The sequence below is a fragment of the Chamaea fasciata genome, unplaced genomic scaffold, assembly GCF_029207755.1.
Source record: "Chamaea fasciata isolate MVZ Bird 193981 ecotype frontalis unplaced genomic scaffold, bChaFas1.0.hap1 SCAF_19, whole genome shotgun sequence".
NCBI lineage: Eukaryota > Metazoa > Chordata > Aves > Passeriformes > Sylviidae > Chamaea > Chamaea fasciata.
Genome location: NW_027094104.1, coordinates 6,041,817 through 6,056,297, shown reverse-complemented (window position 1 = coordinate 6,056,297; position 14,481 = coordinate 6,041,817). Strand labels below are relative to the sequence as shown.

The following is a 14,481-nucleotide window of genomic DNA, read 5'->3' as shown; positions in this document are numbered from 1 at the left end:
GGTTGTCCTAACAATACAAAACCAAAATGGAAGCTGGTATCTGAGAAAGTTCATTAGAGAATGGTTAATGCTTTTGGCACTTTGTTTCTGTTAAAAATTTAAAGGGGATACTGAGTTTTAAGGGATTAGGGTCGTATAGTTTTCAGTTATTAAGTGGAACAATTTTGGCACCTGAAAGCCAGTATTCCTTTGCTACTAATAAGAAAATGGAATCTGTTAACAGTCTGTTTTGAAGATTTTTACTGCAGTTACAAAGGCTAGACAGGTTTTTATAAGCAGATTTGAGCGGTGGGGTACAGTAGCATGATTTTATAATTAAAAAATTACATTTCTTGAGTGGTTTTGGGTGGGGGAAAAAAAAAAAAGAGAATGCCTTCCTTTTCTATTCAATACCATGCCATCATAAAAATGATGAACAGTTCTATCATGTTTCCTCAAACAACAAGAATGGCACTTTGAACTTCCATAGATTAAATCAGAGGGTAGGGAAGTGGGATAAATGGGGAAGAAAAAAAACTCAAAACCCAACATGTTAAAACCTTCCTGTGATGCTAGCATTGCATTTTATGGATGACTAACATGTTTCAAAGTAATTCAGTCTCTTCCCTAAATCTACCCACTCTATCAGTCATCTGGAAACTTGCACCATTTCCTTTGTATGCAAAATGGACACTTCCTCAGAATATTCTACTAAATCTAATAATCATCTTCTCCTTGTTCTACTAAAGCTAATTATCATCTTTTCCATGTTACTTTTTCAATGCTTTAGGGAAATTTTACCGAAAATTAGTGTATGGAGTTGTGGGCTCATTGTGTTTGCTTAAGGTCTGTCAGGATCCCTTCTGCTCAGTTTTTTTCTTTTAGTACTACCTTGGAATACCACCTGTGTGATCTGCTGAGGACATTATCTGTAATGGGCCTTTCCAAAAATAGGATTTCCAGATGATAATCGCAAAGGTTACAGGTTTAGGCAGAAATGCATTTACATAAATCAAAGTTACAGATATCAAAATTAAATAAGGGCTGAGCCATTTAATCTAAAAAATCTAAAAAGGTAAGAAAATCAAAAATCTCATGGAGACCTTTAAGTTCCTGAGATTTTTATCCATCTCAAACTCGTTTCCCTTCACAGACAACATAGGGAAATTATATTTAGCCACACAACACAGCAATTTCATCAATATTGTCTGAAAACATACATATAATTCCACTTTTCTTAAAATATGCTTTTCCTGTATCTTCCAAGTGAGCAGTTTCTGGTGATGCATAGCAAGAGCCTAATTGTGTTCATAAAAGCTTTTTTAGTTTACATAAAATGTATAACCACAACGTTCCACCTTTTACTGATAAAGCTAATTTTCCAGTAAGATGTTGTCTAGCTAATCAGCTTCCAAAGAGACCTGGTGAGCTGACTAGTCCACAGTTACTAAAGCAGATGGCCCAGTCCTAAACTATTTTCTGTTTCTAAAATAAATAGTGTTGAAAATCTTTCTTTTCTAAACACTTTCCAGTTCCTTGTCATGCTCACACACATGTTTCTGGGTTAGTTACAACTTCGCCGTTTTTTTCAGGCTCATCTTTCAGGAACTGCTCCACTTCAATAGAGTCCACCTTGGCATCTTCAGAAGTTTTGTTTTCAGATTTGTTTAATTCCTCTCTTTCTGCTGCTTCTTCTTTTGTATGTGGTTCTTCTGATTTTTTCTTAATGCAGAAGAAATTTCCCAAGGCCAGTACAAGGGCAGAAGTGGTAACTTCAACTCCAGCAATAATGAAAACAAACATGTACCTCCCCGTTGCATCCAGGAGTTTTCCTGAAAAAGATAATTTACAAAAATTATTATCTTGCAGTGAATATTTTTTGCTTTTTTAAAACATTTTGACTCTCCTGTCTAGAATCACCATGACTACTGAACCAAGTTTTTTGAAATAGGATTTAAACAACTTTATAACAAAATACTTCTCAAATATTTCAGTTCAGTTGAACAGTCACTGACATTACATGACATCCCAAAACACATATTCTGCTGCACACACAGAGGCATGCAGTTCATCTGAAATAAAACCAGCCTCACCTTCAGATGCAAGAGATCAAACATGTGCTTTGTATTTCAGATAAAAATGTTTGCATCCATGGGTGGGATCTGTATCATGATCTGATCATCATCCTCTTGCTCCCAATCTCATTTACCTTTCTACATGGGCAGTGCACTGTCTGCTTAAAATGCAAATCTTAGTCAATTGTCAGTCTGGAGAAACTGACTGATTCTGACACTGGTAGAGGTAAATCTTCACAGGACTCAGTGCATGTGAAAGAACAGGTGGGAGGATATGAAGGAAGTGCCTCTCCAAACCTGAAGATCAGAGGAGGTAATGCATAGTACTGATTTTCCCATGAAGGGGGTTCTGTCAAAATTAAAATACTTGATGTTTTTAGTGTCTGGTATAAACAGTAAACATTTTATGGCAGTGAGCTGGTGGAGTTTGGGAGGGAAAGTGTGTGTCAGTTCACAGTCTGTAAAATGCATGTTGTTTGATTAGTAATTAATTTGTATTTTGACTTCAAATTAATAGATTTTATTATTTTGTCATGTCCCCTTTATTTTTGTGTTGTAAGACGTGCAATAGAAGCACTCTACCTTCCTTAAATCAGTCCAATTTTCTAGTCTTCCTTGTAAGATTTTTTTATCCTTCAGATATTTTCTTTCCTCCTCCAAACTACTGTGGATATAGAGAATGTATCCTAGTATTTCCTAGAGAAAATCGACAGGTTTCATATTCTGAATCCCAGTCAGCTATCTACCAATAAGAAGTTCAGTGCAGGCTTTCAGAAGAGAAATAGAAGCACCTCCAGACGGCAATTTAACCAATCCTGAAATACATCCAAGAGGGAAAAAGGTTCATTCCATCCCTTTTCAGACTATTTCAGAGTTAACTGCAGAAAGCCTTTAAAACACGTGCAACCCTAGCACAGTGTGCGTTTCTCAAATGACTCACATCTTTTTCTCAGCTCCCTTACATTTTGTGTAAATGGATTCAGTGCACACAATTTTAAATTCTCAACTAAATAGCATACTTGCCTGCTGATGGTGGACCAATCAGAACAGCCACAGCTTCTGCCAGGAGCACTAAACCGATGGCGCTGGAAAACTTCTGTGTACCAACGATAGCCATGAGAACTTCAAACTGAAGAGCACCTACCATTCCATAAGAAATGCCAAAGAAAATGCAAAAGACCACCAGTCCACTATAATCAGTAGACATAGAACCCATAAGATCTGTAAAGCCATTAAAAATCATAGCAAAACTAAAGAGGTAGACACAGCGTGGTCTAACCCATTTAAGACCAGCTACCATTCCACAGATTGGGCGAGCAAAGATATCAATGAATCCCAGAATAGTCAGAAGAAAAGCTGCGTTGGTGTCTTGATACCCTAAATCCTTGGCATAACTCACAACAAACACTGGGGGAACAAAGAGGCCAAGCACCATGATAGATGCTGCTAGTGTATAGATTACAAAACCACCATCTTTAAAAACACTGAAATCCAGAAGTTTTTTCTTCACTTTCTTCTCAGCTGGCTCTTTGGTAGCTTCAGACTTTTTGGGTGGCTCCAAAGGTCTCATTAGTGCTCCACAAACACAGCAGTTGAGCAGCATTCCACCCAGGATAAGGAAGCCTCCTCTCCAGCCATACTCATGTTGTAGTATCTGCCCCAACGGTGAGAGAGCACAAAGAAACACTGGACTCCCAGCAGCAGACAGCCCGTTGGCCAAGGGCCGGCGTTTGTCAAAGTAACGGTTTAACATGATGAGTGAAGGCTGAAAGTTTAGTGCCAGACCCAAACCTGCAGGAGAGGGTACACAAAAATTATAACTAGTCTCCAATATCACTGGTAAAGATATTCTAGTTGCAGTTTTTCTGACTCATGACTTTTAAGAGAAAATAGTTTTATTCCAAGTGGATGAAAGGATAAGATAACAAGAAGTATTCTACCCCCATAGTATTCTTGTACTTTATGATTACACTTCACACTATTAAACACTCATTACAAAAATAAATGACCTTTTAATTCCACATTTATCTGCCATCTTTATAAAAGCCCAGCTGGGTGATCCTGATGCTTTGGGTATTTTTCACTTATACAAAACTTCAGTCTAAAGCTGAGACCTAAGCTGACTCATTATCAGCAATGCATAAAACTTACCTGTAATCACACCTGCAGTTAGATAGATCTGAACGATACTTGTGCAGAAGGAAGCTATCACCATCCCCATTGAGGCAAAAAGGCCACCCACCAGCATGACAGGGCGACAGCCAAAGCGATTGACACATACACTACAAAGTGGACCTAGGCAAGAAAAGCAAGTTACGGTTGCTAAGGTAAACCAACTGATTTATGATTTTATGACACTTTTGCAATTGATTTTATGACACTTTCTATTTCTTTGGTGGACTTCAAAGTGTAAAGTTCATGGTTGGAATCAGTGATCTTAAAGGTCTAAGGTCTTTACAACCTCAGTGATTCTGGCTCGTTTCGTACTTTGTTCATACAGTCAAGCCAATCAGGAAAAATGTCCTTTCCTCTGGAGTCAAATACTTTGATCTTTTTTTATCTTCAGAGTGCCTTGTGATTTTTCTTTTTCGTTATCTTTAGCAGTTACTGAGTTACAGAGATGTAATTTTAAATCCAACCTGAATGGATTTAAATAATCTTTTGATTTACATGATTAATAGTAATTATTCTTTGGAATGCCCTACATGCACACAAGTAATGATATGCAGTCATGATACACACTGTAAATGGCTGTAAGATTTACAAACTTAATTGTATTACACAATAATACTGTCTCAAAACCAGATAACAACTCACCTGTTCCATAAAGCATGGCCAACAGAATGGAGGAAATCCATGCAGTGTCACTATATCCAATGCCAAATTCCCGGATTAATTCTTTAAAGAAGACACTAACTGCCTTAGGGAAGGCATAGGAGAATCCTGTGATGATAAAACAGCCAAAAAGGACAGCCCAGCCCCAGCCTCCGTCAGGGGCTTTGACACCTGATGGACCATCATCAGCTACTACAGCTCCCATGATGAAGCTTGTGTGTTCCCTAAGAAAGAAGAAGCAATTAGTGTCTATAAAATTGCATTACCATTAAAACTGAGGCATGGAACTACTTAAAAGCCTTGAAGATGCAGTGCAATTTTAACTATGCCTTGTCTGAGTTTAGTTCTTACAAAGCTTGCAAAAATACATGAAAATGAGATGCACACAGCTGAGTTTTAAATGAATGGCCCCTCACAGCTCTCAAAATCAGAGCTGGATTTCATCCAAATCACTGTTTCATCTAAAAACGAAGCCATAACAGCACTTCAGACTTTCACAACAGACTTTCACAAATATGTCAGAATTACTCCATTAAAGTCTGCAGGATTTTTTATATGAGAGCTTGTTACATTAGGCCCCTGGCCAATTCACTCAGGAGGCCTGGTGCATCACAAGCATTCTGTGAAGTGGTGGACTAATCACCCAGAGTTTTTATTCCCCACTGAGGACAGCAGTACAGCCCTGATACACTGTTATCTTGAAAAGATAGAAAGATCCTTTTGAGATGATGATGAGCTATCATTTTTCACACATCGAGTGTTCACAGGCTAAGTTCATAAGCTAAACTGCAAAGAAAATCTCCATGAGCCATTTTTGTGGATGCTGGGAGTTAGTAACTGCAGCAATGCTCAGTACAACTGCCTGCCTGAAGGAAATACTTTCCATTGTTGCTATTACTTGATCAGTAAGAAAAAGTATTATTTGATGAATCACATTTTTCACATTTTCTGTATGCAGACATAAGCATCTTTGCTTCTAAAAATTAAAGTCTTTTGTTATGATAATGTAACATTGTAGGCAAGGGTAAATAAGACACTGAAAAGGCACATAAAGAGTCCCTGTATGTGAGGAGTGCAGGGAGTTACTGCATCACAACAACTCGGGTTTTGTAGGATCTGTGTTCTACACAAGTCTTGAAAATGTTAAAGTGACCTACAAACAAGGATCATTAAAAATTAAATCATATGTGTACAAAAACTGGCCATTTCTTTGAAGTGCAATTGATTGCATCAGTGTTTCTCTTCAGTGGTATCTAAAAGAGGAGAGCAAGCACAGTTGCACAGGAGTAAAGAATGTTCCTGCTTGCAACAATTACAGGCCTGCACAGCGATTTTTGTAAGCTGGGAAATGTGTAATTCTTACAGCTCCATTTCAGAGCCAGGCTATATATGACACAACAATCTGATGCAGACTTGTCTAGACAACTGAGCATCAAATGCATGATTGTTAATAGGCCGATATGGATGTACTTACTATGGTGTTTAGACCAGCACTCCCACTTCTTTAAAGAACCAACTTTATATACATGACACAGAAATAAATCTGGCCGTGACGATGGCTGTTCTAATGCCTTGGCCTATATGACAACAGTAAGCCTCACAGTATTGGCTTCACCTCTTGTTTTCTGGAAATCAAATATAAGCCAAAAACAATTTATCCAAAGTCCAAACAACTAGAACATAAAACAATTTACAAGAAGGGAAATGCAATACCTCCACAAAACTACTCATCAAAGTGCCTGTGGCTACAGATGGCTCATTTGTTGATTGCTGAGAGTATGTAAAAGTGCACAGCTGGTAAACTCAGCAATTTCTGCAGCAGGTTTTGAGTTGCTAAATAAGAATCTTAAGATGCATCTCTGCCAAGACTCCCAACACTAAAATCTGTCCACCCTTCAAAACTCTTTTTCTTAGTACCTCTGTTGGACGCAAGGTATAAAACATTCTTCAAATAAGGACTTGTTTTTTTTAAAGCAATAACAAGGCAGTACAGAGTAGGTGCACAAAGGATAATCCCTGTGACAGTGGCAATTCTGTAATATTAATGATAACAGGGGAAATGCTGACGGAAGTATCTCGACTTAAATGTATAAAGAACAGGAATAAGATGTAAAATTGAAGCACTCCGGGGAGTAGGAGGCATTGTTACTCACACTACTTCCAAATTGTCAGAATATTTTATTTGAAGTGAAGGTTTAAAATGTTGGGGGAAGGGTTGGGCAGTTTTTGTTCGTTTCCATTACCCATCTAATAGGAACACAAAGTTAGTAATAATATATGAGCATGCTTTGGTGAAAAATAGCAATTGGCAGTCTCTCCAGATTGCTTATACAGTGCTGGATGGGGACAGTCAGTGCCTTGGGGCATTCACCTCCGCACGGGCTGGGACAGTCTCCTTTACTGCGTCTGCAGGAAAGCTGTTACAAGGGCAGCCTCTGCAGACCTGCAGCACTGAACCCCGACAGCAAACCACATCCCCGCTATACGAAAGCGGCGAGCGGCTTTGAGAAGAAACGCCATTAAGAACCACCCGGCAGCAGCACGCTCGTTCCCTCCAGCAGAGAACTGTCCAGCCTTTTCGAGGGGACAGAAGTCCACCCGGCCGCGGCTCGGGGGAAGACCCGTCTCCCCGCGCTCGGCCCCCGGGGCCCGCTCCCGCCGCGGCCCCGCCTGACCCCGCGCGGGCGGCCGTGCCCGGCAGGGCGCGCGCGCGGCCGCCGCACGGAGACGTGCGGGACGTGACTGGGGCCGGGGGCGGGCGCTGCCCGCCAGATGCGCACGCGGCGCGGGCGGAGCCGGGGTCGCGCCCCCCGCCCAGCGCTCGCAACCGGAGCCCGGTGCTCCCGAGCGAGGGGGGAACATCCTCCTTCCTTCTCTTGGTCTCTTCCGTGCCCGCCAGGGCAAGTCAGCCTGTAGAAGACACGTGCTGTTGAACCTGCCTTACGGAACGTACATCTTTGCCATGAGGAACAGTCTCTGAAACGGTTTTATGTTTTGCTGTGAGGAAAGAGCTAGGCTTGCTGGAGTGAGGGAGCCTGGCCTACTTTCCAGCATTTCATGAAAACAGGCCTACAAGGAAACACACAGTATTATCTCTTCTTTACATCATGCCTGCTACCACATTTGGCTAAAAATCACCATAAACCGGCATACCGGATCCTTCAGTGCCATCCTTTAAAGAGTGGCTCACATTTGCACACACATGCATCAAAAACAGCTCTCGTAAAGGGGAAGGCTGAGAGCATTCGGATTGTTCAGCCTGCAGAAGAGGATGCTCTGGGAAAGCCTTATCGCACCCTTCCAGTGCCTGAATTGGCTACAAGAACGCTGGAGAGGGACTTGTTACACGGGCACGTAGTGACAGAACAAGGAGGAATGGCTTCAAACTGACAGTAGGTTTAAATAAGGTATTAGGAAGAAATTCTCTAGTGTGAGGGTGATGAGGCCCTGGCAAAGGTTGCCCAGAGAAGCTGTGGCTGTCCCATCCCTGGAAGAGTTCTAGGCCAGGTTGGACAGGGTTTGGAGCAACCTGGCCTAATGGAAGGTGTTCCTGCCCATGGCAGGAGGTTGGAACAAGATTAACTTCAAGGCTTCTTCCAACCCAAACCACGCTATGATTCTACAATCAATGTTATTTATCTGGTTTTGTCCATTGGTTGTTCATGTTAGCACATCAAAATAAAAAGACCATTAAGCAGAACTAAATGAACCCTGCCTCCATAAACACAGCAAGGACACACTTCATCCTGTTGTGGTGTGCCTTGCTAGGCTAAGAGTGTATTCACCTCCTTAGGAAATAATAAGGAAGTAGTGCAGAGGTTCCTGTGCAAAATGTACAAATGAGAGGTACCACCTTTAGAAAACGCAGGTTTGTGGTTGATCTGCACAGGCAAAATTTTTACTAAGGATTACACTGCAGTGCTGGGATGCTATCAAAGCCTGCTAAGACAGAAGGCTACTGCCTAACTACTGCAACAGCTTGCTCTGCTTTCCACTTTTGCTAGCTCAGCCCTGTTTAGAGGCAAAGGATTACATTTAACTGGCTGTGGCTCCGTTTCATATCTCCACAACAGACATGATAGTATTGTCAGTATCTATCCCAGATTCCTTCTGCCATGAATGGGTTCTTGCTTTGGTATTGTGTAAAATAAAGGTAGCATCTGGGGCTTCATCTTCCTGATATTATCTTCTTGTTGTCATGGAAACTAATATAGACTCAGTTAGGAGGAAATATTAGGTAGCATTGTGGGTGGTGTGACGGTGTGGTTTCTGGGATGATGTTTATAAAAGGGGAACATCTGTATTATAAAAAGGAGCACCTAGAAATGGCAAGAATCTATTGTTTGTGTTTAGCCAACACTCTTATTGGCAACATAGTTGTTCTTCATGGTCAACACTATGGGTAGGAAGGACATTTATGAGCATGTACACTGACCTATATCCCTTGAGAATTTCCTGTTCTCAAGAAGAATTAATTTCAAGAATTCTCAAGAATAATTAATTTCTTCTAATTATGGCTGAAATCTACACAACCTTGAATTACTATGATACAAATAAAAGATGGTTATCAAAAACAGAACATAAGCTTCCAAGCAGGGAACCCAGTTCAGCCTAGACTTCAGTCTGGAACCCCACCCAGTTGAGAAATGTTTAACTACAAAATAAGGAAGATGGTTTAAGCTGAGCAATGTAGACATCCTCCTTCAGTTTTTTTATCTGTGAAACAAAGAAAATAATAATTCTTTCTTCATAGGATGTTGGGGGTATGAATACACTGAAAACCATAGGCTGCTCAATACTGTGTTAATAGGAGTTATAAACCTCCTGTATTTGCCAAAGGGTATAAAAATCTAAGCGGACTAAACAAAATATGCATGTTATTTTTGGTTTTAAGTGAGGATTCCTGAGACTAACCAACTCTACTAAAATTTTTCAGGAAATGATACCAGAAAAAAAATTATTTTAATATTCTCCAGACCCTTATGATAGCCCTCTACATATAGAACAACTACCCTTAGTGTTGACATCACTGACACCTACCTATTCAGCATGACTTTAACTCCTTCCTGATTCTCTAAAGTACAAATGCATCTATCTTCAAATCAGATTTTATTACAACAGATTAATTAGAGTAAAATTACAGATTTTATTTCTATCAGGTACCTCATAGAAGCCATTTAGATGGGCCACTGGTATAACCCAGTAGTGCATTTCCTGTAGCTTACCTGCTTAAATATCAGCCAGTTGAATCATCTGTTCATTCCAAAGGCTGCTGCAACCTTCTGTTCCCTACAAAATCATTACCACATTTACCAATGCCTATCCTGACCTCCTGTTCTCCCTGCAAGGCCCACCAGTGACTGCCACTGTCCCGTTTTGGCCTCCTCTGTTTCAACTGAGTCAATTTTCCAGATCTGCTGCCTTTCTTAAGGGTTTGCCAGTTTTCCCCATTCTCTCCTCTCCCTCTCAGAAATCATAGGATAATTCTGTGCTGTCTGGAGCTGCAAGTGATGATCCATACCAAATCTTGACTAATAATAATTCTCCAGTCCCCATTTAGCCTCAAAACATCTTAACTGTTCACTGCTGCTGCACAGTGAGTAACATTCATCACAAGTTATTAGCAGACTGCACTGACAGTAAATTCAAACTGCAATTTTATGGGTAGCACATAACACTAACCAGTCTAAATTCTATTTTCTGGGTAAAGTGCTCTATAGGGAAAGTTCTGACTATTTGTCACGACAGTTTAAAACAAGCACTATTTACTTGTTTTATTTTATATCATGAAAATGTTAGAATCCCGCTCTTTATATTATTTGGGAAAACAAATATACTAGTCCTATTACAATAGCATTGTCGACCAACAGAGTTACTGTGTCTATATCAAATGCTCAGTTTCTGGAGAAGTGGATTTGTTTTGCTAAAAGTCTGTGGTTTTTTTCTTACACCACACCCGTCACCATAAGTTCTCCATGTCAGCATCACAGCAGCACCTTAACACCAGAGAGCACATGCCCTTTCTGTGTTCACAGAAAAGTGACAAACATGCCTTCAGTTGAGTTGCAATTATCTGGCTGTTTTCCATATGCTTTCAAAACTGTAAGTTGCAGAATCCCAACTTCATTTAGGAACAACTTACAATTAATTTTCATGTGTCAGGAAAATAAATTTCAGCCCTGCAGCTATGATGGCTTTGCAATGTGTTGAAGCTTTAGAAAAACAGAAATGCTTGACAATTGCTTATAGTGAATATGTGTCCTTAAATTGTTCAGTATAAAACCAAAAAGTGACAGAGCTAGATAAAAACTAATTAAGGGTCTAGTCCTGTCGCCAGCTGGACATCTGCGTTTATTCATGCAGAATACCATGAAACCACCCTGATACATAAAGCGCTCGCATGCACATGCACTGTGTCTCAAGGAGGTGAGCACATGTAGCTGAATATAGTGAGAAAAGGTCGTCTGGCTCACAGTATCATTTTACACAATCACTTTGGAAAGTGCAGCTGCATGATAGGTTGTCATACACTGAGATATGTGAATTGCCAATTCAGTTACAATTTAAACTGCCACCTTTTTATTTCTATAATATACCTTGAGTTATACTTCTGACTGGACCACAAGAGGTGTACTGTACTAACAGATTCTGATTTACATTTCAAAACGGCTGCCACACTGTTTCTTCTGAAATAAACACTGCAAAACCGTACATGACTACTCTGTGACATCCTAAATTGAACGGTTTGCCCAAGAAGAGTGCATTTCCACTAGTGCTAACGGTCTGCGCCTGTGAGGAAGCTGAATTACTGAAATTCAACTCCTCCTTTGTGGATTCCACAGAATTGCTTAGAAGACAAGAGGCAGACCACTCCAGGTGGATTGCGAGCAACATCCAAAAAAGGCTCTTTCCCAAGAGATGGAGAGGGGCTGCGGAGACCGTTGCACGGGATGGGGTGGGAGAGGGGTTGGGGACACAATGGTGGCGGTCGCGACGCCGCCGCGGCCACGACGGCTCGCGCGGCGCTCCGGGGCGGGCACGTAGCCCGCGCAGCCCTCAGCCCAGACGGCTCCCGGCGAGAGCTCGGGCCGCCGCCGATGCTCACGTAGACCAGGGAGACGCCGCGCGATTCCGCGCCCGGGCTCCCCACCGTGCTTAGTGTGCTTGCTGAACCGAGTAGCAGAGTTCGTGGCCGGGGGAGCTGCGACCATGTCCTTAGGAGGGAACAGTCCCTCAGACTGCTCGTCGCTCGCTCTGACGGACCTGAACGGTCACCGCTATGATAAAGAACTCCGAAATTCAATTCCCGGGGCTCGACACTGAAACAGGAGGTGAGCAGTAGCGAAAGGACGGCGGAGGCGAGGCTCCCGCGGAAACCCACGTCCCCCAGTAGCGGTGTGAGGCCACGAATGGCGGAAACAAAGCCCGGGCTCGCGGGCGTCCCACGAGCCACCGGTGTGGCACTGTACGTGCCCTCGGGCCGGCGGCACGACGCGCTAGGCGTCACCCGGCTGCCAGAGGGGAAGCCGGGGGCAGCGCTCCCTCGTAGCAGCCGGAGCGGGGCTCGGTGGCCAGCACCGCTCAGCGCCCGGACAGCGCTTTCAGGCGGGCGGCGCTGAGGACGTCGGGCGACCCGTACGGCATCGCAGGTTTCCCGACGAAGAGGTGCGCTCGCGTGGCCCCATGAGCGAGGAGAAACGCAGCCGGCGGGGCGACGCTCGTGGGGCGGTGCCAAGGGGTGCGAGGAGAGTCGGCATCGTGCCCACGTCCCCACCGGCACCCAGCGCAGCCTCTGGGCAAGGGATGAACCCGCGACTCCTACGCCACGCTTTGCCCAAAGCTTGGGCGGCGCTCGGGCGCATCCCGGAGAGCCCCACGTAGAGAAGCTCCCTCGGTCAGCCCGGCGCTCTGGATTCCTCTCACCCGGCTCCGGACTCCCCATCCCGCGCTCCCCACGGCGTTCGTCCGCCTGGGCCAGGCAAGCACTCCGAAACATCACGCACGACGGCTCCGCATCAGTACCTGAGTCACGTCCCGCGCTTCAGCGTGAGGATGCCCCTGGTCGCACCGGAGCGCAGCCCGCTGTGCCCGTGTGCCCACGCAGACCCGCCCCAGCCCGTCTGGTCCCGGCGGCGGGGAGCGCTCCCGCGCGGCGGGTCTGTGGCCGCTCGCCCCGCCCCGGCACACGGGGCGCGCCCCGGGTCCTATCGCCGCCGCCGCGCTGGCGCTCCCTCCTCCACAGGTTCTTCCGCGCAGGGGCCCCGGCGGCCTCACAGGGCATCAGCATGAGCTTTGCGCTGCTTGCGTAGAGTGCAAGGCAGGGCTGGATCCTGCCGGCGTGGATGCTGCACTGGCTGTCCGGAGGAACAGGACCCGAGCGGTGGACTTCGACTTATGAATGGGTTTATGCGGTTGAGGTTTGTTCTGTGCTGCCATTTTTGTTTTCCCGGGAGCGATCACAGTTTCTTCACTGTCTCCTTCCGTGAGAATTACTCTTACGAGCTTCCTTGCTGCGTTGTTTTCTTCTTAGTAATTTTGAGTGTGATATTGTGCATTCTGTAGACAGTCCTCAGGCTTTCCTCCTTATCCTTTACCAAGGGAGCACTCCCTGCAAATATGATTTCATAACATACTCCTCCTTTTAAATCAATACGGAATGAGATTTCTGCATTCATCTCTTGTGACTCAACTGCGACTCATACAAATGTTGGATTATAAAACTGAGCGTGTGCTGATATTGCTCTTTAGCACCTATGAAAGTTGTGGCGGGGTTCTCAAGTGCCCCACAGAAAGTAGCACTCCTATGGCTACCTGGGGTTTAGGAAATTCAGGAATAGGTGCTCCACTCTTTTGTGTGCTTCTAGCACACAATCCGGTATGTAGGGGAGTGACACCACACCTTAAATCCTGTGTTCAGTTTTCGGCCCCTCAGGACAAGACAGACATTGAGGGGCTGGAACATGTCCAGGGAAGGGCCACAGAGCTAGGGAAGGGTCTAGAGCACAAGTCTGATGGACGGTAGCTGAAGGAGCTGGAGAGACTCAGCCTGGAGAAAAGGAGTCTCAGAGGACACCTCATCACTCCCTACAGCTGCCTGAGAGGAGATTGCACCAAGGTGGGTGTCTGTCTCTTCTCCCAGGTTACAAGTGATAGAGCAAGAGGAAATGGTCCCAAGTTGTGCAAAGGGAACTTTATATTGGGTGTTAGGAAAAATCTCTTCTCCAAATGGGTTGCCAAGCATTGGAATGGCATGTCCAGGGAAGTGATGGTGTCACCATCCCTGGAGGTTAACAGTTGGATTAGATGATCTAGGAAAAAAATTCTTTTCCAATCTAAACGATTCTATTATTCCTATAACCTATGTGGAGAGACACAGGGGTAGGGTTCTAACTAGAAGAGAATAGGTAGAATACAATATTGTCTTTTGAGAACTATGATATTGCACAGATTAATAGCTTCCAGTATTTTAAAACCTACTTGCTGAAATCATGTAATACCAAGGCAGGAACTGAAGCTCTTTCAATGACTTAGAAATTTTTCTTTTCCTTGCACATTATGTTTGCATTGGCTATTGGTTCAGTTTTGCTAAAAA

At 43.7% G+C, this 14,481-nt stretch overlaps 1 protein-coding gene across 1 annotated transcript; it reads right to left on the bottom strand.

The window, feature by feature from the left end:
• Nucleotides 1-223: 223 nt before the first annotated feature.
• Nucleotides 224-13,000, bottom strand: SLC16A3 (solute carrier family 16 member 3). Its single transcript, XM_066200598.1, has 5 exons — nucleotides 12,912-13,000; nucleotides 4,872-5,113; nucleotides 4,206-4,349; nucleotides 3,078-3,845; nucleotides 224-1,811 (listed from the first exon to the last, which is right to left on the bottom strand). Exons 2-5 carry the CDS (start codon nucleotides 5,092-5,094, stop codon nucleotides 1,525-1,527), a joined length of 1,422 nt encoding a protein of 473 aa, XP_066056695.1. The 5' UTR covers nucleotides 5,095-5,113; nucleotides 12,912-13,000; the 3' UTR covers nucleotides 224-1,524.
• Nucleotides 13,001-14,481: the final 1,481 nt, after the last annotated feature.